This window comes from Heteronotia binoei, chromosome 5 (genome assembly GCF_032191835.1).
Source record: "Heteronotia binoei isolate CCM8104 ecotype False Entrance Well chromosome 5, APGP_CSIRO_Hbin_v1, whole genome shotgun sequence".
Classification (NCBI taxonomy): Eukaryota; Metazoa; Chordata; class Lepidosauria; order Squamata; family Gekkonidae; genus Heteronotia; species Heteronotia binoei.
The window spans coordinates 113,791,893-113,819,263 of NC_083227.1; the positions used below are offsets into that span (position 1 = coordinate 113,791,893).

The following is a 27,371-nucleotide window of genomic DNA, read 5'->3' on the forward strand; positions in this document are numbered from 1 at the left end:
CTGTATTAAACAAGGAAGAATGTGAAAAGGGATGCGTGCATATGTGTGATACGCAGCCTTCCCATATTCTCTGTAAAAGACAGCTGTGATTTGCTAAATAAGGGTAACTTCCTATCCTTAGTGTCTAGTCTGTTACATCACCTCAACAATAATAAACTTGGTACAGGGAACCAAGCTAACTGGAAACAAGAATAGCACATTTTAAAACATTTTATTTACTTAATTTATATCCCACTTTTTCTCCCCAGTGGAGACTCAGTGTAGCATAAAACATTTTCCCCTTCTCCATGTGGTCCTCATAACATCCATGTTAGGTCAATAAGTTAGCACTGATCAAGGGTCACCCAGCAGGCTTCCAAGGCAGAGTGGGGATTTTAACCAGGATTTCCCAGATCTTACCTAGTACGGTATGACATTACTACACCATGCTGGCAGATGAAATGGATGTGGAACACCCATCCAAGTACCTTCTTCACATACCCTTATTCCTGTAAAATATTAATTGGAGTATATACATGATTATGTGCTGAGGGGGAGACATCCTGCCTTTTTATTCCCTTGGGGACATGGATCCCTTTGTTCCTGTGTCCATCTCACATGTGGAATGTGATAACTTGATAATACACTGAGTGAATGTAGCCAACTGGTGTGAATAAAAATCAATGACTTCTTAAAGAAGTTTTAGCTATAAATTTCTATTTGCAGACAAAAGCAGTTGATACTTTCAGTTTTAAAATATACAATTGTATTACAATAAAGCTTTATTTTAAGCCAGGTTATTTTTTAAAGAGAACTGTAGGAAAACCTTAATTTGCAAGTTACCATATAGCACAAAAGTTCAGGGGCTTCCATTATGGCTTGGGAACTAGACAAGTCACCACCAATACTCCTTCTAAGCTGTGGAGTCTTGTGAGCAAAAATCATACTTCTTGAGCTGCTGGCATTAAAGTTGTAAGCTACTGCATAAATTAGTTTGCTCTGAGCTATTTTTCCTGAGCTAAGACAAAAATGTGTGAGCCAGAGGCTAAAAAACTGTGAGCTCACACCAACTCATCTTGGAACATTGGTCACATGTCCACTGATCCATCTGTGTAAACCTTTAGGCCTGTTTTATGCCTGATAAGTGCCCACTCTCTGCAACAGGCATAGTTCGAATTCTAAATATAAATCAAGCTGGTACAGAGCGGTAAGCTGCAGTACTGCAGTCCAAGTTCTGCTCACAGCCTGAGTTCGATCCCAGTGGAAGCTGAGTTCAGATAGGCAGCTCAAGGTTGACTCAGCTTTCCAGCTTGCAGGGGTTAAAGTGTAGATGACTGGGCAAGACAATGGCAAACAACCCCATAAAAGAAAAGTCTGCTAAGAAAACATCATGATGTGACATCATGACAGTAACGACTTGGTGCTTGTGCAGAGGAGAGTCAGTTTGGTGTAGTGGTTAAGTGTGTGGACTCTTATCTGGGAGAAGCGGGTTTGATTCCCCACTCCGCCACTTGCACTTGCTAGCATGGCCTTGGGACAGCCATAGCTCTGGCAGAGGTTGTCCTTGAAAGGGCAGCTGTTATGAGAGCCCTCTCCAGCCCCACCCACCTCACAGGGTGTCTGTTGTGGGGGAGGAAGGTAAAGGAGATTGTGAGCCACTCTGAGACTCTTTGGAGTGGAGGGCGGGATATAAATCCAATATCATCATCATCTTCTACCTTTATTTTACTTACCTTCTATCTCAGAATGCTCGTCTGGCCAGTTGGTACTGCCTGTCTTTGGTGGTGCTTAAGATCATCTACTTTTGAGAGGTAGGAATTATATGACAACAGAGAAGGCACAGGTTAATGCAGAAAGGAAAATTAGACACAGCAGCGCCTCAGTGTGCTGATTCCAACCAGCACCTGTTTACAAAACCTGCCATGGCTGCAGGTCGTAAAGGATACCCTATCTGGGGTCATGAGCATTATCTAAAAATAAGCAATGTAATGTATATCATTTTCTAAAAATAGCAAAATATGTAGGGAGGACCTTGCTATGTTCCCTCTGCAATTCTGTAAAGAGGATTTAAAACTGAATAAGTATTTTTATGGTTATAGTCATGAATTAGTATATGTGTTTTAGTTAGAGAAGAACTATCTACTTCATAATGGGTTGAGTCCTACCACTCTGCTCTACAAAGTGTAGGGCCTTCCTCAGGTACAAGGAGACTTAGCTGAGCAGGCTGATAGTATTCTATCTAATTAAAAATATTGTGGTTTTTTAATCACTTTAAATCAGCCTTTTTTCTGGATGGTATAAAGCAGTGAATCAGGTTTCCTTGACTGAAGTCACTCTATCATGTATCTGTCCAGATTCCCATGTGGTGAAGTTTGCTCACTTCTGAGAGAGATACAATGGTCCCTTGAGAACCCACTCTGTCTTTACAAAGAATGAGCTAGAGCCTTGTGAGGAAGTGACAGGATTTTTGGGTTCCACTTAAAAGCTATCAGTCTTGATAAAGGCAACGAAACGTTTGACGCCGGCTAATGTGGACTGGCTTTACATGGATGAATTTATTCTTTATCCTAACACCTCATTGAAACAATAGTGGATTAAGTGTGCATGACTGTGAAATGGAATAATTTGGGTTTTTTTTAATTTTTCGGTTTATTATTATAACATTAACACACACCACAAACAGAAAAACAAAACACACACTATATACAATATACACTGAAGCATAAGGATCAAACTCAGTTACATACATCATATTACATCCTTATCTATTTCAAGGACTTACAGTTCTAAACCACATTTATTAGTATTCTGACTCTTTCCATTTATCATATAATATTTGACTCCATATCTATTTCCTAAATTAATTTACGACCTTCAAAAGTGGAATAATTTGTTTGATGTGAGGATTTCATGTGGAACCCATTAAAAAGTGTCTGTGAGCACTCTTGGTGAAAGAATTCATTACAGACTGTTTCTAATGTTTTGGTTTATGAGTCACTTGCAGACTCGTAACCTTTAAAAAGTGCCTGTGTGCACTCTAAAAGTGCCTGTGTGCACTCTGATTTATTCTACTGCAGACTGTGGATTCATTTAAGTGCAGACTGTTTGGAAAAAGAGGTCATGTTAAAATGCCTATGTGCACCCTTGTGTGTTTTATTGCAGTCTGTTCAAAGGTAGAAGCTTTGGAATGTTAAAATGCCTGTGTGCACACTTATATTTCTCATTATAGGCTGTTTAGAAGTAGAGGCTACTTAGAAGTAGAGGCCAGAGTTTTTCTCATCACCCCATTATTTTCTTGTAATAAAAGTTTTGATAGAATAGTGTTTATAGTTTCATCCTTCTTCTATTATAGCACTTCTGAAATCTCAGCAACTAGTTTGGTAATTTTCAAGTGTTGTTGCGTCATCTCTAGTTATTAACTCAGGCACAGTTTACATATGATGCTAGCAATCAAGAAAATATGCTAATATGATGCTGCATGTGCTCACCTGCTATGCATGCAATGTTAGCATGCCCACCTGCAGCTACCCAAGTGCATATTGTGCTGCCACGTCAATGCTACACATAGAGTATTCAATTTTAAATAGAATTCTGTGCCCATCAATAAAGTAAGTTCTTGCTCCCCAGCATCATGTTTAATTCAGGCTTCATTCATGTATGTTTTACAGTATGATATCATTTTTATTTTTAAAACAGGGGGGCTCATATCCATACCTAAATGAAAATTAACAGTCTATGTGTATGATATTGTTAACTCTGAAAACCTTCAAGGAAAAATACATTTGAAAAGAAAATTACCGTCTTAAAAATGTTATGCACACACAAATTAATTACTGAACAGAACTATTACTTGTATGTGAAACCTGTGGAGAAAAAACTAGCCTTGCATTTGAGTAAATACTGAAAGGAAAGGCAGACTTCCTTCGAATACTACTTTCGCTAGGAAACTGCAGACTGGGGCATACCTTCCCCAACTCAATGTCATCAGCCATGGGTATGAATATGCTCTCTCCATGAACCTTAAGTTGAGACTTATTCAGCAAAAAATTATGTTTAGGATATATTTGACACCACAGCGTCTCTTTAGCAAAGATTTGAGCAAAGTGTCTAATCGCTGGCATTGTAACTTACAGGATGAATCCCTTAAACACACGTTTTGGGTGTGTCCAGTCATTCAGTTTTTCTGAGAAGTTATTTCATATTAATTTTTTATTAGAATGTTCACTTATTTTTGAAGATGCTTATGCACTTTTAAACTATTTGTTTGTCTCTTGGAGGCTAATATGGACTTTCTGTGCCCTTACTACAGCTAAAAGACTCATATTACACTGGAAAGATAAAGCCCACTTCAGTAAATTGGTGAATCAAGGGCCTTAGAATTTTATCAATATATGAATGCATGGCCTGTAGACGGCAATTGCATATGAACGTATTTTTAGATATTTGGAACCCGTTTATAGAAACTTGCATGTAGATTTTCCACCACTGTTATGTATGTATCTTCCCTCCCAATCTTGTTTAGTTGCTGGATTTTAAGTTTCTCCTCCCTTGTTCTTTTGTTTTAAGGAAAGTTAAAAAAAAGAGAGAACAGCCGTGGTTTACTAAAATAGATGATATGCAGCCATGCAGGAAATGGGAAGGATGCATTTCTGTTGATCAAAACCTCCCAATTACTTTTGCCCATTTAATCTGCAGTACATGAAACTGTGTACTTTGTTTTCCTTTCTTTATGCTTTTATTTTGTTTAGGCTCGCTTCATTTTTGAGGAACTATTTTTCAGGACATACTAAAACTCGGAACAGCGCCTGCCCATAGACAATACATGCCTGCCCATAGGGAATAATGAAGCCAATTGGGAAAAAGAAATTAGGCTTGTCCTATGGACAGCAATTGCCAATAGTCTATGGGCAAGCAGTTTCCTTAGGACAAGTCTAATTTCCCTTCTTTCATGTGGGGAAATGTGGTCTCCATTATTCCCTATGGGCAGGTGTGCTTTTTCTCTTGACAGAGGTGTATAGTCTATGGGCAATTGCTGCTCTTAGGACAAGCCTAATTTCTTATTTTCCCCGATGGACTAATGTGGTCTCCATTATTCCCTATGGGCAGGTGTGCTTTCTCTTTTGGCAGGCGTGTATAGTCTATGGGCAATTGCTTTCCTTAGGACAAGCCTAATTTCTCGTGGGGAAATGTGGTCTCCATTATTCCCTTTGGCAGGTGTGCTTTCTCTATGGGCAGGTGCTGTTCCGAGTTTTAGCACGTCCCCTATTTTTCTCATTACAGCAAAGAGGCTGGATTTCTGTTTCTCAGCTCTCTGTCCTCCTTGTTAGGTGAGGTGCGATTATCGCAAGGCTTCCAGCGTGAAGGGCTGTGTGTCGATTTAGGTCGTTTAAATCAGCAGTCCCCAACCTTTTTGGCACCAGGGACTGGTTTTGCGGAAGACACGTCGTCAGATAAAATGAAATTAGAAACAGCAGTCATACATATAGAGAGTGGCAGCAAATTAGAGGGGAAAATCGTGAAGTTGTTAACAAATTAAAAGAATAAGCTTGGTTTTATGGCAGACTCTCTCCATTAAAGATACATCCGTCTCCAGCTCTGACATATTTATTACCTGGGCAGGCAGTTGAGCCCAGGCTAATGATGGCCATAAAATGAAGCTTGTTATATTCTTTTAAACTCACCTTGAATAGAAATTCGTTATGTGTTGCAGTATGAGGCTATTTCAGTTTAAGCTCACCTTGAATAAAAATTCGTTCCAAATCAAGACCGTCCTAGCTGGCCCCACCTCCAATTCAAATTTGAAACCTCAGCTTTTCCCGCCTGAATTTGTTTTGCAAGTGTACCAACGTCAGGACGCCTAGTCCCATCCTTTGGCCAATAGTAGCGCCGGTTCCCCTCGCCCCGCCCATCGCAGGCTGAGATTCAAAACAGTGCAGCGAAGCATTTAGAGCTGAAGAAGGGCAGGAGCGGCGTGTAAACTGGTGCTCAAGTTCCGGGGTGTCACAAGACGGCCTCCCTGCCCTTAAGGCTTAACGTGACATCTGCAAGCGGACCGGATCTGAGTCGACTGCCGCGGGACTGCTTCGAAGGGGCAGGGTCTGAATCACCGAACGTTCGAATGGGCGGGCTCTTGGCCGGGTTGGCTGCTGCAGGCGGTGTCTCGGTTACATTGTAGCCAAGTCCGTGCTTGGTCCCGGTCTTTGGTTGTCATGGAGCTCATCGCTAGTAACATCCAGGTGCTGCTGCAGGCGGCTGAGTTCCTGGAGCGCAGAGAGAGAGGTACCTGTCTAAAGGCGGGGCGAGTGAGTCGGTGTTGTTGAAAATGGGACATTTGTTTTCTAGATGAGGCTTTTGCCTGGATGGTCTGATGATTGATAGTTCAGCGTTGTATCATCACGTGTATGTGTGTGTGTGAATTTATAAGGGAACAAGAAGAGAAGGGAGGGGTTATGATGAGAGGGAATTAGTTTACAGTTTCTGTTTTGTCCTTTAGAAGCAGAACACGGCTACGCCTCTCTTGCGCCTTACTGTGGAAAAGACACCATACAATCCCAAAAGAGGCTGAAGCCTCGAAAGGCCTTGAAAAATGTCAGGTAAGAGCCCTTCTCTGAGGTTTGAGGCTGATATTTTTCCTCTCTCCCCACAACCTGCACAAAAGGGAGGTTGTATTAGTCCACAGGGAAATGGGTAAGGAAAGCTTTTTCTGTAGCTGTAGATACCTGGACTTTGACCCTTACCATGATGAAAGTGAGGAAGAGCATATATATACTGAAGGCTAAAATGAAAACATGCCCTGATGCAGATGGCCCAAGCTCATCAGATCTCAGAAGCCAAGCAGCCCTGTAGCTAGAGGCCTTGGGGAGAGGGGAGCCACAGGGGGAGGGGGCCGTGGGGGTGAGAGTGGGAAGCTGGAGATGCCAGGGGCTGCCCCTCCTTCCCCGCTCCTGCACAATTTAAATTGCACAGGAGGAGAGAGAGGGGTGTCCCTGGGATGGGGATGAGGGCCCCCAAATTGTCAGGGGGCCTGGCCCCATGGCCCCCGGGTTAGCTATGGGCCTGAGGCCAAGTAGAGTTGGCTCTGGTTACTGTTTGGGTGGGAGACCATCAAGGAATATCAGGGGCTCTGCTCAGAGGGAGGTGATGACAAACCACCTATGAACATCTTGCCTTGAAAGCCCCCATTAATTGGCTGCAACTTGTTGACACTTTACACACACACAAAAGGAGAACATAGCAAATGATGCTTCTTTGGCAGGAAGATATGTAACTGGAGAAATGTTTATCTGCCTGGCAGGAATCACTGCCAAGAATGGAAAAAATGAAAGAACTACTGACAAAAGTATATTTATATGGTGATAGCCGATGGGGTTCTCACCCCCCCCCCCGCCCCCAGTAACTGAACAGCCAGTCTGGATCTATGATATAAGAAAGCTTTAGTACAGGCCCACCTTCTCTCTGCCCTTTTGTACTTGTAAAGATTTGGACTGAATACTTTGTATTGCTGTTCTATTTTCTTCTAATGAATGACACATATTGCATTATCTTGGTCTTGGGGTTTATGTATTTTCAATGCCTAATGCTCTAGGAGACAGAAGCCTTGATTCCAGAAAACAACTACAATTGGTAAATCTCCTGTTAGATTGTGAATGACATGAGAATACCTATTCTGATCATCTGGGGTAGGAGCTGTCACTATTTGTTTGCTAGATCAAGATGGATCTTAGTCTGTCAGTAGCAGTAGAAAAGAGCAAGAGTCCAGTAGCACAAAGACTAACATAATTTGTGGCAGGGTTATCTGAAGAAGTGAGCAGTGACTCATGAAAGCTCCTGCCTGATCACAAATTTTGTTAGTCTTTAAGGTGCTGCTGGACTCTTTTTCTTTCTCTTTTGTTTACTAGTTTGTCTTTTAAACCTGTTATCGTATTTTTTCCCCAGTAGGCAGTGGCAGACGCTCTGCCTTCTTATTGGCGATGTAAAGAAGTCATCCATGTGGGTTGCTTACAGTTTGCTACATATGGCCAAGAGCCTTTTTTCTGTGAAGCCTGGCCCTTTTGTTCTCAGCAATGCACATGCAGTTTTGCAGTATCTTGTGCTCCATTGTGCTCATCAGTTTAGCCTTTTTGGCCTCTCATGTTCTGTGTTTCCTGACTGATTGGATTTGGTGTGAGGGTTTGTGATGCTCTAGATAAAGTAAGGATGAACTTGGTACTGTTCTAATCTATGGGGTTCTCCTTGAACTGCTCCTGATGAAGCAAGTCCCCCCCACACACACACACTTCTGGTATGGAAAGTTGAAGCAAGAGGGTTTGCTTAGACTGGAAGTGGACTTTGCTTGTCTCTGCTGCACTCAGACCTACAGCTGTGTCTTCTGGAAACATAAATGTAGTCCACATCCTTATTATTCTTTTCTTTGCTTTTAGGTCTCTACACAATGAGCTGGAGAAGCACAGGTAAACTTATATGGGAAAGGATGAGGACAAAGAGAATCTTTTTCTTATCCCCCTCACTCCCCTTTCTGCTTTTGCAGGAAATGGAAACTAATAGCAATGAATGCTGTTAGCAGTTTACACTTTGTATGCAAGGGAAAGGATGGAATACTTGTACTAGTAAAAGCATTTTGAGCTGAATGGGCCAGAGGCTTTTCTGCCTCATTTACCAAGTTTCAGAAATGTGAACAGAGCATTCATATTATCACTGAACATGCTGTTGACCAGTAATCTTGATGTGTATTCCTTAGCAAAGTCTAATGAAGTCAGTGGGTGTGTAGACTGGATGAATTCTACATGAGTGCACTACAAGATCCAAGGGCCCCACTGGAGATGTGTATGGGGAAATGCAGGAGAGATGATATGAGGCATGCATATTTTTAAATCAAGAAGTGATAACAAAGCAATTCCTGAAAGAGGGCAAATGAGAGCCTGCAGAGCTATAGCTAAGGCAATGAACAAAGACACATCAAGGTCACAAGTGCAAGCCCCGTGATCATGGCACTTCTTCAAAGAAAGGTGTTGCTCTAAACATTTGCCACTCTTGATCAGTCTTGTAACTGCTAGTCTCTGTATTTTGTGTCTTATAACATTCTTCCTTTGAGCTGATGAACGTAAGAGAAGCCATATTGGATCAGGATCAATGGCCCATCCAGTCCAATACTCTATGTCACACAGTGACCTAAAAACCCAAGTGCGATCAGGTCCATCAGTAAGGCCAGAACACTAGAAGCCCTCCCACTGTGCCCCCCTCCAAACACCAAGAATACAGAGCATCACTGCCCCAGACAGAGTTCCATCTATACCCTGTGGCTAATAGCCACTGACGGACCACCACTCCATATGTATATCCAATTCCCTCTTGAAGCTGCCTATGCTTGTAGCTACCGCTACCTCCTGTGGCAGTGAATTTCATGTGTTAATCACCCTTTGGGTGAAGAAATACTTCCTTTTATCCTTTCCAACCCAACTGCTCAGCAATTTCAGAGTGTCCACGAGTTCTTGTATTGTGAGAAAGAGAAAAGTACTTCTTTCTCTACCTTCTCTTTTTCCATGCATAATCTTGTAAACCTCTATCACGTCACCCTGCAGCTGACGTTTCTCCAAACTAAAGAGCCCCAAACGTTTTAACCTTTCTTCATAGGGAAAGTGTTCCAACTTTTTAATCATTCTAGTTGCACTCTTCTGCACTTTTTCTAATGCTATATCTTTGAGGTGTGATGACCAGAATTGTACAAAGTACTCCAAATGAGGCTGCACCATCGATTTATACAGGGGCATTATGATACTGGCTGATTCGTTTTCTGTTCCCTTCCTAATAACTTCCAGCATAGCATTGGCCTTTTTTATTGCAGTCGCACACTGTCTCAACATTTTCAGTAAGTTATCTACTGTGATTCCAAGCTCTCTCTTGGTTGGTCTCCACTTCCCTTCATATCCCATCAACTTGTATTTATAGTTAGGATTTTTGGCCCCAATGTGCATTACCTTGCACTTGGTCACATTAAACCTCATCTGCCACGTTGATGCCCACTCACCCAGCCTCAACAGATCCCTTTGGAGTGCCTCACAATCCTCCCTGGTTCTCACCACCCTGAACAATTTAGTGTCATCTGCAAACTTGGCCATTTCACTGCTTACTCCCAACTCCAAATCATTAATGAACAAGTTAAAAAGCATTGGATCCAGTACTGAGCTTTGATGTACCCCACTGCTTACCACCCTCCACTCCGAACATTGCCCATTTATACTCACTCTCTGTTTCCTATTAATAGCCAGTTTTTGATGCTGGTAACTGCCCACAGGGAGTCTCTGGCTGGACTGAAGTTCATTGCCGGCTACGCAATGTAGTACTTAATGTCCGCATACACAGCTCCAGTGCCACTCTTATGGTAGGCCTTTCAAACATATTTCAGGAGTTGCCTATGGTTGTAAGAACAGCCATGGGGGTGGTGGCTCAAGCATGGAAGGTCTTTGCAGTAAGGAAACAGTGTAGAAGAAAGACACACGTCTGTGATGCTACATGGTCTGTGTTGGTTTTATATATCTCTGCAGCTTTAGCCATCTGTCCACATACTTTTACTTGTTAGCAAAGCAAGCAAAGGTAGACTGTAAGATCTGGTTCAGTTTCTGAATGTGCACACAGAATTATTAATGAAAAATTTAAAGCATGGAGGATTCTAGGGTTTTCCCCCCCACTATACAAAACTTTTGGAAAACATGTTGCCATCTCAAAAGAGCCCAGAAGTTAAGTTACAGTCCCAAGTGAAACACAGCCCTTTCTTATGTTCTTTCCCTGGCAGGAGGGCCCAGCTACGGCAATGTTTGGAGCAGCTGAAGCAGCAAGTCCCCCTGACCTCAGAGCATTCTCGTTCTACCACCCTCAGTCTCTTGCACCAAGCCAGATTGCACATTAAGGTAAGTTACATGCATCACTCCTTACACACACAGGGGTGGCAACAATTAAATATTCCCCATCGTAGCCAGCTCAGGTTTCAGTTCTTTGTGGATTGCTAGAGTAGGTCTTGTATTTTGTATGTTTGGGTAAGATCCAGTAGATGTATTGAGTAAGGCTGGTAATGGCTTGAAAAGACTCCCTGCTTTCAAGGGAAGTGCCACAAGAGATTGGCCAAGGAACATAGAGGAGGAACATCTGATTGCAGCCAAGTGGCACATCCTGAGGGGCTGCAACTTTTTGCTTGATTTGCTGGGTCCATCTAGTTCAGCATTTGTTTGACCAGTGGTCAGACTGATATTTTCAGAAACCTCACAAGCAGGGCACTGAAGATCCTCCTGGACAGCCTAATTACTCTGGAGTATCACCTACCGCTGTTTAATTAAATTTCTAGGAAGTAGAATGATTGGCTGTTCTTAACATCATTCTTCTTTGTGCAGAAGCTAGAAGAACAAGAGCAGAAGGCTCAGCAGCTGAAGGAGAGGCTACAGTGTGAGCAGCAGATCTTGCACCAGAGGTTGCAGGTGTTGCTTGGTCATTCTAGTGCAGAAAGGCTGCGCGTCGACAGCCTGGACTCCTCTCAGCTCTCCTCGGAACGCTCAGATTCGGACCAAGGCGAGTACCACAATCTCACTGTCCCTGCTGCAGTCTGTCGTTTCTGTGGCTGATCTTTTCTATTGTTAGAACATTAGCTAACTTACAAAATTTGGGCAGGCTGGCTATTTACTACTCGGATATGGCTCCTTTAATACACAATTGCCCAGGCCTGTTCCTAAAAGTGTGGGGCTGTAGCCAAAGCCCCTGTACATACCACATACAATAGTGAACTATAATGGAGCTTTTTTTCCCTGCTACAGAAGATGTAGAAGTGGACGTTGAGGGCCTGGAATTTGGTAGCATTGAAGATGCTGTGGTGGCTTCCTTCAACGCTGGGCAGGAGCACAGCTACTCAAACGCTAGCAACTTCTGGTTATGATGAACATAACCATTTCGATGGCAGCAAAAGCATTACAACATCCCAGCCCTTCATCCTGCTATAAATGGGACCAGAGGCTCATCTTGCTCTCAGTCAAGGAGGAAGAGAGCAGTTTCTGGCCTTGGACAAAGGATGCCCGTGCTGCACCTCAACACTGCCCCTGCCAGAAGCAGTCACTGTTGTTCCTTAGAGGGTCTGTTGTGAAGGAAGCATGCCTTCTCTTCCTACTGGACAGAGACAATGAAACAAGGGCAAGGTTATACAGCACTATATGTAGCAGCTTTGGCCCAACAGACAACCCACAACATTGGGTCAGCTGCAGATGGATGATGTAAGTAGACAATGCCTGCAACTGGTGAAATGGGCTCACAAGATGACATAATCCAGGCAGCGGCAGAGAAAGTTACTCTGATTCCCTACAGTACAGCTGCCTTCCCTTTGTACCCATGCCCACATGTACTCAGCAGCATCTTAGTAAATAGCTCTTTAATGATATGCACCTGAGCCATTAGAAGAAAACCTAAGAGTTCCAAAGCACCCGAATAAGCTCTTGGAGTGGGAAGCCTCCTTTTCTTACAGGCAGGTGCCACCCTGCTGAACTGGTCTGTGCTACAGATAGGCAAGATGGAAGCCCCAAGAAGGTAAATGTAAACAGGAAGACTTATCCAGTTAATCACAGTTTTGAAGATCAGTTCCTACCAGCAGAATAGGTGTTGGCAGTGAACTGAATTAGAAGTCTGTTTCTTTTAATGATAATTACACCTTTAGGAAAGAAGATGATTGTCAGATTTGTACAGTTTCAATTAAAAAACATAAAATCTAGAAGAGATGGTCTGGTCAGCTCTACCTCCCAAGGGCTGAAAACCTATATTACAGGTGAGCTTCCAGTACTACTCCAGTCCCCACTGTAGAAAAGCCACTTTTTCATACATATTGTTGCTGTGGCTTCTTTTTAGTAGCTGCCTTGCTTGCCAAGTCCTTTGCCTTCTCTGTAGCAGCCAAGGCAGTTTCCTTGGCTTTCTCTGTTGCTTCTTTTGCTGTTTCCACCAAGGTTTTAGATGGTGCTTCACCTGTGATTTAAAAAAAAAAAAGTCAAACATACTCTCACCAAACTAGCCATTGAGCTCAAGCCCTAAATGCCTTGCAAAACTGCTAAGTTTAAATATTGTTGTATGGGGACTTAATGGCAGGGATTTCATGCCAGATGGTTGTAGAACTGTTAACATACTGACTTTAAACAAGGAAAGTTATTTAGCCCTTGTTCTCATGAGAAAAGGTTCGGAAACCAGTTACAGATTATGGAGTAATACTGGGAGATGGGCATTCTTAAGCAAATACAAGAGAAATAAAGAAGCTAGACAGGCTGTTCCCCGCTTCATTTTCTCCATAACACACAGGAGTTTTACATTCCTCTTCTATAGTTATCATGGCATCTCAATGCTCCGTTTTTCCACTAGCCTTTTTCCCTGTATTTTTGTAGTGTGTGTGTGTGTACGTGCATATCTGGAAGCCACAGCAACTTTTGGCGACCCTTTCTGGAGCATGGAGGATGTTCAGAGAAGTGGCTTGATACAGTCTGCTTCTGCCCTCCCACTCCTGGTATTTCAGGAAGGTCTCCTCTCAAAATACTTGGCAGGGACAGCCCTGCTTAGCTTCCATGATCTGATGAGATCAGGCATGCCTGCACTATCCAGGTGAGGGCTTCCACTAGCCTATTACTTTGCAACAACTACTAGTTAGGGAAGTAGCAGAACTTGGCAAAGTTTACCCAGAACTTGTGCAAAAGCCTGAAGTAGTGTTTCCTTTTTGAGTTACTGAAACTGCTGCTGACTGACCAATTAAGCAAAAACATTTCTCTTGTGACTTTTAACAGAAGGGGAAGCAAAGCATAATATGACCAAGGTTCACTACCAGGGCACAAAGGCCAGTTTAGTGCTGTAAGAGCATATGAAGGCAGCTAGCTGGTCTTCGGCATCAGTTCCTTGCTTTATTAGCAGAAGTAATCAAAGAAAACATTACTATGCTACCCATTCCCTAGAATAATTATAGAAAAATAGCAGGAGACTGACAATCCAGCACTATATGTTAATCTTTTTGTTACAAAGCTACATGCTACCAGTAGTTTGCAAGCTGAGCACCACCTGATTACTCCATCCCCATGTGTGTCAGTGAGTATCCTTGGCCCCTGCAGCTCCTTTTTACTAGTTGCTACTGCACACACTTACCTTGCATTTTGGCCAATATATACTCAAATCCTTTGGTGCTCTTGGTCACATTGCTTTTGAACCTGGCCAAGCCAAACTCCTGAAACAAGAACCCAGTAAGCATGAACAGAGACTAGCTACTTGTTTGCACAGTTTAACGCTAGGCACTTGACCATTGTATACATGTGAAACTGATAAAGTAATATAGATCTGTGGTACCCTCACCTGGACTGCACGTGAGACACCAAATAGGCTGGAGGAGACCCAAGCTTCCCGCTTGACTTCTGTCCAGCTACTGTTATCTGGGTTCTCTTTGTAAACACAACGTTCTTCCACCACCTGCAGGGGAGATGGAAGACTAAAATGACCATCACTCTCAGCGATCAGCATTAGCTCCAGTACTTTACAGCACAGCACCAGCCCCACACAGCAACTACTGCATACCATAAGACGTGCATGGTTGATGTTCCAGGTGAATGTGGTCATAGTTCGGTTCTGTGGGTCCACAATGGAATCTTCCAGGATGTAGACAGAATGGGCAACATTGGCCGGAAAGAAGCGCTCTGCCCAGCGGGGCATCCTGTTGGTCTTAGTTAGGAGCCGCCTGGAAAGCAGCTTCTGGTCTTCTGTCACTTCCCGGTACAAGATATCTTCTGTCAGGACATGTTTACTGAGTAGAGGACACAAAAGCATTTTAGTTGTGTGCATGTGTTTTGTTCAATGAGCTTTATTCAGGCAAAGTCCAAGTAGCAGAGAAAGCCACAGTCAGCGTGGAGGCAGAACCCAACAGAGATCAGGAAAATGTTTCTAGGTAAACTAAGTTTGTTTTTGTATCTGTAAAGTAAGACACCAACTCCTCCCCACCCCCAGCCTATTAAGAGGGCTACTGCCAAATGTAGTAGTGAAAGCTTGGGACAGAACTGTTTATAGAGGGGAGGAACTGACTCATATAAAACAATTTCAGCCTATTCGGAACAGGGTGTCTTTATCTCCAACTTCCAGAGGCAACCTTTTCACCTTTTGTCAGGTTGCTTTCAGTAGCTGGTCAATGGTGATTCTCAAGAGTAAGGTAACCTCTACTCATCTGCATTTTGCCTGTATGGGGCACAAGTTTTAACTGGTGATCCAGAACTCTATAGCTCCTAACACTGTATTCAACTGCTTGGATATAGCCAGCAAGTTTCTGGACACCTGCTGAAGTTTGCAAAGCTCAGACAAATCCATATTTTTCTTTTTGTAAGTCTGTGGGAAGCTGCAAGCAAGATGAGATCCCTCCTAGCATTTGTTGCGCTAGAGCCGTCTCTCCCATGCCTTGGGTGATCGCCTTGCCAGCACACTGGAGCTGGGAGACACTGTACCACATTCAAGGTCAGAAGCTATTTCAATGATCATAAAAGCATAAGATTGTGTACTTGGTTCTTTTCTCCAAGATGTAAAACAATCCTCATGTCAGAGTCAGCAAGATACAACATTTTGGCCTATTTTCTGCACACACATCAGGGTGTTATTTCCTTGCATATCTGCCCATTTTAGCTTTGGAATTGGTGTGAATTAAAACCTGATCTTATTTCAAGTTGATGCTGGTAAATATCAAAGAACAACAGGTTTCAGCTGCTGTGCTGACAAAGCCATAGGCGCTCAGCAGCACTCAATCCAGTGGGTGAAAGGTCCTTGAAGTGGAGGGGGTCAGCTTGATCAGACAGAGGGCGCCCTGCTCGATTTAGAGCACTTCACAGCGTTGCAGAAATTAACCCAACAGATTAATGCGAAAAGCCTGGACACGCTTACTTAGCAATAAACTCCAATGCACAGAGTAGGGCTTAGTTTGGAGTAAACAAGACGGGAAGGGAGGGGTGTCGTAAAACTGCGGTCCCGATCCTTTCAATCGAAATGAAAATCTGAAATTCAGGAAGCCTAGTCAGCCTCCCCCCGCCGTGTTTTTTATAGTACTAAAAACACTAGACAAAATGGCTGGGATTTATGTTTAGACATATTTAGGATTGCTTCCCAAGAGATGAAATCTAAGCAACCCTCCCCCGAAAGAAGCTCTCCGGCGGGCGGCAAAATGCCGCTTGGGCGCCCCCTCTCACCTGTAAGGGTTGGGGTAGCGCAGCCAGAAGGCGGCGAAGACTTGGTCCCAGGGCCCCTTGAGGACGCTCAGGGTCAGGAAGTACTTCCCCATCTGCTCCGCCGTCACCGATCCCGCGGGATACGGAGAAGAAAGGAGGAGCGCCGACCTAGGCGGCCCTACAAGCCTTTTGCCTGCAGGGACCCCTCACCCGCCACACCGGCAGCCCTACGGATCGCGGCGGCAGGAGGCGCCCAGCAGCCGCCGCCATGCGGGGACAGGGGAGAGGCAACGACTTCCGACAGCAAAACCGAGCTCTTCCGCTGCCTCAGTCCCGGCCCCTTCTCGGCCGACACGCGCTTCCGCTCCCGACACCAAGCACCGCCCCCCCGGGGAAGCTACCTGGCCGCGCTCGCTCTCCCGGGGATTGATCCAGCGGGAACTCCACACTCCAGCACCGCCCTCCTGTCTGCACTTCAGCGCCATGAGGCCCAGGTAAGTGCCGCGGCCAAGCGCGCCGTTTTACCCTGAGGGGACGGCCTGTCATCTTACCTAGCTGTGGACTTCCCCGCGGCTGCCAATGCCTGAGACCGCGATGCGCTGAAGCCAACATCGGCTGAGTTAATGGAGGCGGGGGAAAGCAAGTGTCCTTCTGAGATTTCCCAGTGACAACACGGTTTGCCGCGGACAGCCCCGGCTGTAATTTGTTCCAGTGCGGTTGTTCTGTTTGTCTTATGGAATCTGAAAAACTGGCTGATCTATTTTGGCAGAAGCTTTTATGGGCTAACGTCTATTTCACCAGATGCAATTTGTGTTGCTCAAGGGGTAAATGAGTCTTCTGCCTTTTTATTTTTTTTTGGCCCTTCGCATATTTGCTTGTTTGTTGCCCCCTCAGTAAGTGTCTCCTCCCCTGACAAATCCTGCACTATGAAGGTACTCTTGATGGTCATTACAACCCCTTTCAGCAAAAGGAGTGGGGGTGTTTTTATGCTGCCCCCTGTAGTACCAACACAGTTTGTTGGTTTCTCTTTCCTGCAGGTGAGCCTCTCCACCTGAGCTGCACCTTCCTGTTGTCTGCTTCAGCTGACTCTCTGAGACGGGGGAGTTTGGAATCCCTCTGGAGGAGAATTCTTTGCTGCAAGGGCAGGAGAATGAGTGGGCAGCGTGTGGATGCCAAAGTTGTGATGCTGGGCAAAGAATACGTGGGCAAGACCAGCTTGGTGGAAAGATATGTTCATAACCGCTTCCTTGTGGGGCCCTACCAGAATGTGAGTATGTCCCTTGCATGGCAGAGATGGAGACAGTTGGGTTGAACTGTCTTCTGTTCCACTTCCACCCCTAAATAATTGTTGCTTTTCCCCCTTATGCGTCCCTTTTTTTCCTTTTGTTAAACTGATATCTGGTGGCGATACATCTGTAAGTCCACAGATACTCTGAATAGCAAAGGAAACAAACTATTTTGTCAGAAGAGTTTGAGGAAGTATAACAGCTCCCAATTTAAGATAGCATTTGTAAATAAATTCCTAAACATTACTAATCTATAAAAAAAATAGTTACTGATTTTCTTCCCAACACATACCCATGTTAGTCATTTGTGACACACCGTTGACCTGAAAGTCCATTTTGGTATTTGCAAGAACTTCCCTGTTTTGCTTCCTGGAGGTGGTGCTTGCTTGGTCACACGTGAGTGGCTATCAGCCAGGAGAGGGACTACTGGGGTCATGTAACTGCCTCTATATTTAGCCTCTTTCTTTTAGACAATAGGTGCTGCATTTGTGGCCAAAGTCATGCCAGTAGGAGGCCGGACAGTGACTCTGGGAATTTGGGTGAGTTGAGAGATTGATTTATTCAGTGGATTTTTTTTACTGCCTTTCAGGTTACCAAGGCAGCTTACATTACTAAAACATCTAAATTGTTTAAAACATTAAAAAGAGGTGGTGCTATCAGCATAGTACTTTGTCCCTCTGAAACAAACAAGCCAGCCTTCAGAGTTCCTGAGAAGGCCTATAAAGATAGCACCAACCTCACCTCTCAAGGTGGAGAATTCCACAACCAGCTGATGGCAGCTGAAAAGACTATCTCAAAAGTCCTCCCCAGCCTCACCTTTGATAAAGTAGGTTCCCAAAAGAAGGCTTCCACCAGTTCAGTTAATGTATGCAACAGTTCTTCTGGTACTTTGGGCCCAAACCATTTAGAACTCTAAAGATCAAAAGCAGCAGCTGGTATTATGCCCAGAAGCAAATTGGCAGCCAGTGCAATGGTAGGTGGTCAGGTGTTTGACAGAATCCAGTAAAAACCTGTGATATTTAGTGTTAGATGAACTTTCTGAATCATCTTCAAGGAAATCCCCATGTTGAACAGATTATGTTAGTTTATTCCAGATGTTACTAAGGTATGTCTGTGGCAAGATTGGCTGTGAATAGAAATACATAACTATAGATAGTGAACCAGCTAAGCTGGGGAAGGGAGCACGTCTAGCACCAAGATGGGTAGCTGTGTTCGTCTTTCTGAGAAGTGAACAGCGACTCACAAAAGCTCATACCCTGCCACAAATTTTGCTAATCTTTAAGGTGCTACTGGACACTTGCTCTTTTCTGCTTCTAGCACCTTCTGCCTAGCAAGGCTGCCAAGAGCATTTGTGAATTGTATACCTGTTTCTTCAGGCAGAGTAGAACCCCATCTACGAGAGATTGTATACATGTTCATAAATCAGCCTGATTACCAACTTGCAGTACTTCCATTGTGTCTTAAGTTTCCATTTACTCACCTGAATGTGGTCCAACATATCTTCCAGACACTGGTTGGTATGGAAGCGAGGTAGGCAATGGATTGGATCCTGTGGAATCTGCTGATTAAAAGGAGGGGGCAGGCTCCCTCTTAATACTATTTCTGGGCATTTTGGGTTGCGAGGGAGGGGAGAAACAAGGAGGTCATGTTCCACAGATGGAAATCCTTCTGTCAGTGGAAATTTTCATCAGGATCCAAGCCTATATGTAATAGGTACAAGAAAACTTTGGTTGTGCAGCAGAAAAGAAAGGAACTATTTCTTATTGTAAAAATTGTTTAGAGTTGGTACCATATTGGTAAGGGATACTTTGGGTCCTCCCCAGAAGTGTTTCTTTTGCTCCACAACATGGGCAGTCTTTTATTACCTTTCTGTTTGTTTTTTAAATTGTGAAGTTGTTTTATATGCCCCGTGGCGCAGAGTGGTAAAGCTGCAGTACTGCAGTTGGAGCCCTCTGCTCACTACTTGAGTTCGATTCCAGTGGAAGCTGGTTCAGGTAGCCGGCTCAAGGTAGACTCAGCCTTCCATCCTTCCAAGTTTGGTAAAATGAGTACCCAGCTTGCTGGGGGGAGAGTGTAGATGACTGGGAAGGCAATGGCAAACCACCCTGTAAAAAAGTCTGCCGTGAAAACGTTGTGAAAGCAACGTCACCCCAGAGTAGGAAACGACTGGTGCGTGCACAGGGGACCTTTCCTTTCCCCCCCTTTATATGTTCTAGGTGGGTGTTACATACGAGGCTCTTACTTTCATGTTGCTGTTCTCTAGGATACAGCTGGCTCGGAAAGGTATGAGGCCATGAGCCGGATATACTATCGTGGGGCAAAAGCTGCCATTGTATGTTATGGTAGGTAATCATTTGCATGTGGATGCAGGTACATGTACAACTCTGGACTGCCAATGCCAGGAAAATGTTCACAAAACCCTTTTATCATTATCTAGCACATGAGTTGTTTCCTGATTTGTCCCTCCTACCATCACCTCCTTTACAGAGGTTTGCTGTCTTCTAGACCAGAGTAGTGACTACCAAAATGCAGGGGCACTCTTGAACATATGTGTTGATCAGCTTTGGCCATTAGTGCTCAGGAGGTGGTCAGCCCCTTATTGCTGTCCTCTCCAGCATGGCTTCTCTTTTCTTCACTCCCTGTGCTGCTGGCAATACCAGTTACCTTTCCTCCCTGTCAAGAAGTTCTGATTCAGGACCAGCAAAAGGGGGGCAAACTGCACCTCTACAGCTTCCTTAGTGGTGCTCTGCTAAATGGTGCTGCACTGTGGCAGTGCAGTCTGCACAAACAATTGCCGTTATGACAGCAGTGGAATTGACTGAAGGCAGTTGTCGCCACAGGCAGCTAAGCAGGTGCTAAGTTATGATGCTATTGCTGACCATGGATTTTTTGAGACCCAAAGTGGTGTAGTGATGAAGAGCAGTGGGCTAAGCTGGAGAACTGATTTTTATTTCCCATTCCTCCACATGAAGCATGCTGGGTGATCTTGGGCCACTCACAGTTCTCTCAGAACTCTCTCAGCCTCACCTACCTCACAAGGTACCTTTTGTGAGGAGAGAAAGGGAATGCAGTTGTAAGCCACTGCACCTTAAGGTGCAGAAAAGTTGGAAACAAAAACCTACTCTTCTTCTTCTGTATTACTAGGGAAAAGTTTTCTAATGCTTATTTGGCTAAACATGAAAGTGCATGACTGTTGTTAGAATAAAGTTCATTCTTAATAAATCACTTATCTCAGCAGAAAAGCATATATGGTGAGGCTGAGAAAGAATGGCTGACCTAAGACTGCCCCATAAGCTTCATAGCTGAATGAGGATCTTAGTTGGACACTCAAACCATTGTACCATGCTGGCTTCTCTGCTCTGCTGTAGTGCAGAGCAGTGGAATGATCCAGCAGGACCGGATCTACATGTTTTTTGAGGGGGGGCAACATTAAAAAATGAAGCCCCCTTATGGGCCATTCTATTTTGTGGTCCCATAGAATACAATAGACTCCATACCCAATTTGGTGCCCCCCCTCCGTTGGCGCCTGGGGCAAGCACCCCCCTCTGCCCCCCCCCCCCCCAATCCGGCCCTGTGATCCAGTCAAACCAAATCATTTTAATGTCTGAGTCAAGGAAAATGGAAGTTCCCATTAACCTTTCCTATAACTTTTGGGTTAAGAATGTTTGTTAAAAGAGTTCAGAGGTTGTGGCAGTGTCTTTGTTATGATGTATTGAAGACAAAACAGAACTTTCCCAACTAATCACCTAGCTATTCATTCAAGTCTGCAACTGTGTTCTGCCTGTATAGGGGTAGGTGGAATCTACTTTTTGGATCTTGGGTAGGATCTAGCCTTGACACCTCCCCACTTCCACAGATCTTACTGATAGCAGCAGTTTCCAGAGAGCAAAATTCTGGGTGAACGAACTGCAGAACTTTGAAGAGGTGAGTAGATTTCCATTTGCAGGCAGTAAAAGATATCTTTGACTTCCTGGTATAAGAGCAGGGAAAATTCACCTTGCAGAGGGTTATAGCCCAGCATGTGAGACACTTAAGATGGATACTGATGTGATAATGGAGGGGTGAGGACATTGGGTCTTCGAGGATGGTTGCACCTATACACTTAGGGCAGCTTACATGGGGCTTCTATCTAGGTTTGCCTAGTCTGAGGGCTGCTTGGCTTTTACAATGTGACAGCATTATACACTCTCTGATTATTTCCTGATCCATATCAGTTGTGCCTGGGATTGCATTTTGGGCCTTACAGGGGAGCATTTCAATGAACTTATGGTTTATTTGTGGGCACATGCTTCTTCTGGCTGTGTGAGTTCTTGAGACCAGGGATGGACATAATCAGCTTACTCTACTGAACACAAATGGCAGAACTTGCCTCCTCCTTCTCTTCCTCTGCAGAACTGCAGGATCTATTTGTGCGGCACCAAGAGTGACTTATTAGATGACGACAGGAGAAAACGGGGAATTGACTTCCACGATGCACAGGACTATGCTGATGGTGTGTGTTTTCCTTCATTCATTGCTGAGAGAAAGCCAGTGGGTGCATCAAGGAGCTTTGCATTACTGGGGTCTCTGGCAGCTCTCTTTGGGCTCACTCAGTCCTTAGAAACAAGAGTGTGTTCTCCTGCTGGTTGTAATTCCTCTGTGAAGTGGGAGTCTGGAAGGGTCTGAAGCTGGGGCTAGAGAGCTGGGAAAGATATCACTGCAAGTAGCTTTGCTGGAATGCTCTAATGAGGACTTATATGTGGGAGTTACATGTTGTCCCAAGTCCATAGCAAAAAGATTCTTGTGATATCCATAACAGGAAATTCAGTCATTGGCCAGAGATTGCCTTTGTCTTCTGTGGTTTCAGGAGGTGATAACTTTTGCTTGTTCCTTCCTCTTCCAGCAATAAAATTGACAGCAAAGACAGGAAGGGGGATACTGTCTCCTTACCTGTTCCCACTGGAGTCTTCTGATTTGTGTGACTCTTAGTCCATATGGATTCCACAACAGTGGGAATAAACATTTCTGAGGTTGGGAAGGACTGCTGGGGGAGGGGACAGCAGGGAAGTTCTGTGACTGCCAGCACCTTCCCTGACAGATCACTGTCTACAAAGAACTAAGGAACGGTTTGGAGGGAAATGCAACAAAACATTTTATATTGTCATTTCAGAGATCAAAGCTGAGTTGTTTGAAACCTCCAGTAAGACAGGACAAAACGTAGGTGAGTGTCTATTGAGTCATGCAGGATTAGAACAAAGTTTGAGTCCAGTGGCATCTTTAAGACCAACAAAGTTTAATTCTGGATACAAGCTTTTGTGTTCTTATACCCAGAATTAAACTTTGACCAATTTCGCACTAGACCTTTAATCCTGGTTTAACTCTGTCCCCAAACTGACATTCTACACTAGAATCAGAGAAACCAACTCTGTGACTCTATGATTCTGTGATATTAGCGTAGAATGTCAGCTTGGGGACAGGGCTAAACCAGGGTTAAAGGTCTAGTGCAAAATTGGTCTTTGTTGGTCTTATAGGTGTCACTGGACTCAAACTTTCTTCTGTTGCTTCAAATCAGCATGGCTACCCACCTGAATCTATCAGCCTGCAGGATTACAGCTTTATGACCAGACCATGGCTGGTATACTTGGAAAGCCTCATCACAGGGGGAATAATGTGGACTAGTTACTGGTGTGCCTTTACCTTAGATCTGCTAATTGTTTCCTCTGGTTTGGCAATCCTGGCTGCTGGGAATGTGACAGCTTGCCTGTTGTGTGCCTCCTGAAGAGGAAGGATGATAAGAAGTAATGGCATCTGTTCAAAGAAAACTGCAGCTTAATCCTAAGCATGGTTGTTTCATAAGTAAGTCCCACTGAATTTGGTGAGTCTCACTCTCTAGTTATCACACAAAGGCAGAAGGCTTACCACACTTTGGCTTATAACTGCGGTCTGCAACAGGGATGGGTAGTCAGATTGTAAATCATGTCCACAGGACTACTTGATTTAACTGTGTCAAGAGTTTACTAAGGGAGACACAGGGTGTTTATCTCTGGGCTTTAGTATCCTCTGAGCTCATGTGCTCCTACTGGAGACAGCTGGAGTAAGACATACGGTAATTTTGTGTTTTTGTTTTTAGATGAGCTCTTCAAGAAAGTAGCTGAAGACTATGCACAGTTTACTGCATTTCAAGAAATGACAGGTGAGCTGCCCTTTGTGCACCCATGTGCCCTCATGAAAATATTTATCCTCTTCATATATGGTGGTGATGGAAAGTGCCATCAAGTCACAATTTTTCAAGGCAAGAGACCTTCAGGGGTTGATTGCCTGCCTTGCGTAACATCCCTGGACTTCCTTAGTGGTCTCACATCCAAGTACAAACAAGGGCTGACCCTGCTTAGCTTTCGAGGTCTGTTGAGATTGGGCTAGCCTTGGCCATCCAGGTCAGGGCTCTTTGTATATGCTCTGGTGCAAACCTGATCCTGAATTAGGGCACACCTAGCATGTGGACCTTTTCTGAATGAGATGAATAGTTGTGGTGGGGTATCCTGAGAAATTGTCACATTTCATTCTATGTGGCCTATGAACTCCATCTTTTCTTAATTATTTGTTGATAAATGCAGGATTGGGGCTGGCAGAAGAGGAAATGTGGTCTTTTTATGTCCTTTGTGTACAGAATTTATCTGGATGTGGCACAATTATTGTCTAGAAAAATCCTGAAAGATTCTTTACAGAGCAATAATCATCCAACTGCTATCTATGCCTTTTGCTTTATTGTAACTTCTTCTGCTTTTAGAGGATAAAGGAGTAGATCTGAGCCAGAAGAACACTCCCACCTACTTCTACAGCTGCTGCCATCATTGAAATTCTCCTTAGTTTGCCAAAAGCAGTGTTCCTCTTCCTGGGTTTGCATTGCAGTTCACACTCTTGAGATGGTTCACATCTTTTATCGGCTGCATGGAACATTTTGCCCATTGGCCATTCAGAGCATCCCTGGCTGGAGCCTCTTCAGGGAAGAGAGAATGCAGCAGACCCAGGTGTTTTGTTGCATCTACTGCAAGCCTTGTTGCCGAGAGACTGGGATTGCCTTGCGGCCTCCTCCTTTCCAGAGGCTAGCAAAATTATCGAAGCATGCCAGGAATTGGTTTTTCACAACAGGCTTCCTTGCAGAAGACAGCCTGTTCTGACTGTGGTAGGTTCTGCCCTTTGGAAGGTGTTGTGTGATTCCTTTGCTTTACTATTTAAAACAGGCTTCTAATAAGTTATATAAATGTAAATAAAAATGCAGTGTGGTCTTGTGTTGTTATAGAGATGGCTGGAGCTAGGACTGTTTTTAGACTAATACAGAAGCACCCAGTGAAGATGGGATTGACCTTCATCTGCAACGCAGCTGGACAGGGAACACTCTGCATAAGTAGGAAAGATATCCCTTACTGGGGTTATTAACAGGACCGTCAACTTTCAGCATGGGATAAGATAATCAAGTCACAAAGGTGGGGAGGGAATTGTTTCAAGGAAGAAACAGAAGTTTGGACCTGAGAGAGCTTCTCAGAAACTTGAGACCTTTTATTGGACTAACTTTTGCCACTTCTCCTCACCCTTTTCCCTACCTTTGTAAGGTGCTCAACATGGCAAAAATAGAACATATAGAGGGTATGGAATTGCAACCTAGGATTAGCATAGGGGTAGTACACAAGCACCTAGTTTCTTTGAATGAAACTAAGTCCTCAGGGCCAGATGAACTGCATCCAAGGGTACTAAAAGAGCTTGCAGATGTAATTTCTGAGCCTCTGACTATTATTTTTGAGAATTCTGGGAGAACAAGAGAGGTGCCGGAAAATTGGAGGTGGGTGAATGTTGTCCCCATCTTCAATAAGGGAAAAAAGGAGGATTTGGGTAACTACCAACCCATCAACTTGGCATCTATACCTGGAAAAGTTTTAGAACAAATCATCAGCCAGTCCTTGAACATTTAGAAAGGATGGCTGTGATTACTAAGAGCCAGCATGGTTTTCTCAAGAACAAGTCATGTCAGACTAACCTGGTCTCTTTTTTTGAGAAAGTGACTACGTTGCTGGATCAGGGGTATGCTGTAGACATCTTTTATCTTGATTTCAGTAAGGCTTTTGATAAGGTTCCACATACTATCCTTGTTGACAAGTTGGTAAAATGTGGTTTGGATCCTGTTACCATTAGGAGAATCTGTAACTGGTTGACAGATTGCACCCAAAGAGTGCTTGTGAATGGTTCCTCATCCTCTTGGAGAGGAGTGACAAGTAGAGTGCCTCAATGATATGTCAAGGATTGTTCAACATCTTTATAAATGATTTGGATGAAGGAATAGAGGGAATGCTTATTAAATTTGCAGATGATACTAAATTGGGAGGGGTTGCAAATACAGTAGAAGGAAGGCAAAAGGATACAGGATGATCTTGACAGGCTGGAAAACAACTAAAACCAATAAGATGAGTTTTAACAGGGATAAATGTAAAGTTCTGCATTTAGGTAGGAAAAATCCAATGCATGGTTATAGGATGGGGGGAGACTTGTCTTAGCAGTAGTTTGTGCAAAAAGGATCTAGGGGTCTTAGTGGACCATACGCTGAACATGAGTCAACAGTGTGATGAAGTGGCTAAAAAGGCAAATGCAGTTTTTGGCTGTATCAACAGAAGTATCCAGATCATGTGAAGTGATGGTATTGCTTTACTCTGCTAAGACCTCACCTGGAGTATTGTGTTCAATTTTGGGCACCACATTTTAAGAAGTAATCGACAAGCTGGAACGGGTCCAGAGGAGGGCGACAAAGATGGTAAGGGGTCTGGAGACCAAGTCCTGTGAAGAAAGGTCAAAGGAGTTGGGCATGTTTAGCCTGGAGAGGAGGTGGCTGAGAGGTGATATGATCACCATCTTCAAGTACTTGAAGGGCTGTCATATAGAGGATGGCGTGGAATTGTTTTCTGTGGCCCCAGAAGATAAGAGCAGAACCAGTGGGTTGAAATTAAATCAAAAGTTTCTGGCTCAACATTAGGAAGAAATTCCTGACAGTCAGAGCAGTTCCTCAGTGGAACAGGCTTCCTTGGGAGGTGGTGCGTTCTCCTTCCTTGGAGGTTTTTAAACAGAGGCTAGATGGCCATCTGACAGCAATGAGGATCCTGTGAATTTAGGGGGCAGTATTTGTGAGTTTCCTGCATCATGCAGGGGATTGGACTAGATGACCCTGGAGGTCCCTTCCAACTATGATTCTAACTTTTGTGGATGATTACAGGCCCAATTGGTGCAAAATTCTGAAAGTATTTTGTTGGAGCTGGTGGTTTGCATATGCAGTTATGTCATGTTTATTACTAGTAAGATTGCAAGAGCCCCATGGCGCAGAGTGGTAAGCTGCAGTCTAAGCTCTGCTCACAACCTGAGTTTGATCCCGGTGGAAACTGGGTTCAGGTAGCCAGCTCAAGGTTGACTCAGCCTTTCATCCTTCCAAGGTCGGTAAAATTAGTACCTGGCTTGCTGGGGGAAAAGTATAGATGACTGGGGAAGGCGATGGCAAACCACCCCGTTAAAAAAGTCTGCCATGAAAACATCGTGATGTGATATCACCCCAGAGTCGGAAATGACTGATGCTTGCAGAGGGTTACCTCTGATGCTTACCTTTTCTAGGTGAGGCTACAGTGCTCTCTCTGATTTACTGAACTGATGCTTCTCTGTAATGCCAAAATATGAATACTCTTCCTATGGAAAGTTTCAGTACGACATTTATGTCCCACATCTTCAACAATGTGTGTGAACTGGTTTACAATAAAATCAAAAGTTGGTCTCCCAGACACCCTCACCTCAGCCGTTTTGCTCTACCTAAAATCCCAAATCAAAACAAAATAATGGAATGCTGTGAAACAGAAAGAAATCTGACCCCCTCTAAATTCTCATGTTCCCTCTAGGAATTTTGTTACTA

The 27,371-nt window shown here is 44.0% G+C and overlaps 3 protein-coding genes across 4 annotated transcripts; 2 read left to right on the forward strand and 1 right to left on the reverse strand.

Moving 5' to 3' along the window:
• Window positions 1-6,108: 6,108 nt before the first annotated feature.
• MXD3 (MAX dimerization protein 3) lies at window positions 6,109-12,718 on the forward strand. 2 transcript variants are annotated; one of them, XM_060240168.1, is made up of 6 exons: window positions 6,109-6,258; window positions 6,473-6,572; window positions 8,400-8,429; window positions 10,769-10,883; window positions 11,361-11,535; window positions 11,778-12,718. In XM_060240168.1, exons 1-6 carry the CDS (start codon window positions 6,189-6,191, stop codon window positions 11,894-11,896), a joined length of 609 nt encoding a protein of 202 aa, XP_060096151.1. In that variant the 5' UTR covers window positions 6,109-6,188; the 3' UTR covers window positions 11,897-12,718. The 2 variants fall into 2 exon arrangements, with proteins under 2 accessions (XP_060096151.1, XP_060096150.1); XM_060240167.1 differs by lacking the exons at window positions 8,400-8,429; window positions 11,778-12,718 and having other exon boundaries at window positions 6,146-6,258; window positions 11,361-11,592.
• PRELID1 (PRELI domain containing 1) lies at window positions 12,368-16,541 on the reverse strand. Its single transcript, XM_060240164.1, has 5 exons — window positions 16,191-16,541; window positions 14,545-14,770; window positions 14,326-14,439; window positions 14,122-14,200; window positions 12,368-12,966 (listed from the first exon to the last, which is right to left on the reverse strand). Exons 1-5 carry the CDS (start codon window positions 16,280-16,282, stop codon window positions 12,821-12,823), a joined length of 657 nt encoding a protein of 218 aa, XP_060096147.1. The 5' UTR covers window positions 16,283-16,541; the 3' UTR covers window positions 12,368-12,820.
• RAB24 (RAB24, member RAS oncogene family) lies at window positions 16,475-24,710 on the forward strand. Its single transcript, XM_060240166.1, has 9 exons — window positions 16,475-16,663; window positions 17,207-17,436; window positions 17,926-17,994; window positions 19,719-19,797; window positions 21,312-21,379; window positions 21,848-21,947; window positions 22,605-22,655; window positions 23,565-23,627; window positions 24,222-24,710. Exons 2-9 carry the CDS (start codon window positions 17,320-17,322, stop codon window positions 24,287-24,289), a joined length of 615 nt encoding a protein of 204 aa, XP_060096149.1. The 5' UTR covers window positions 16,475-16,663; window positions 17,207-17,319; the 3' UTR covers window positions 24,290-24,710.
• The last annotated feature ends 2,661 nt before the right edge of the window (window positions 24,711-27,371 follow it).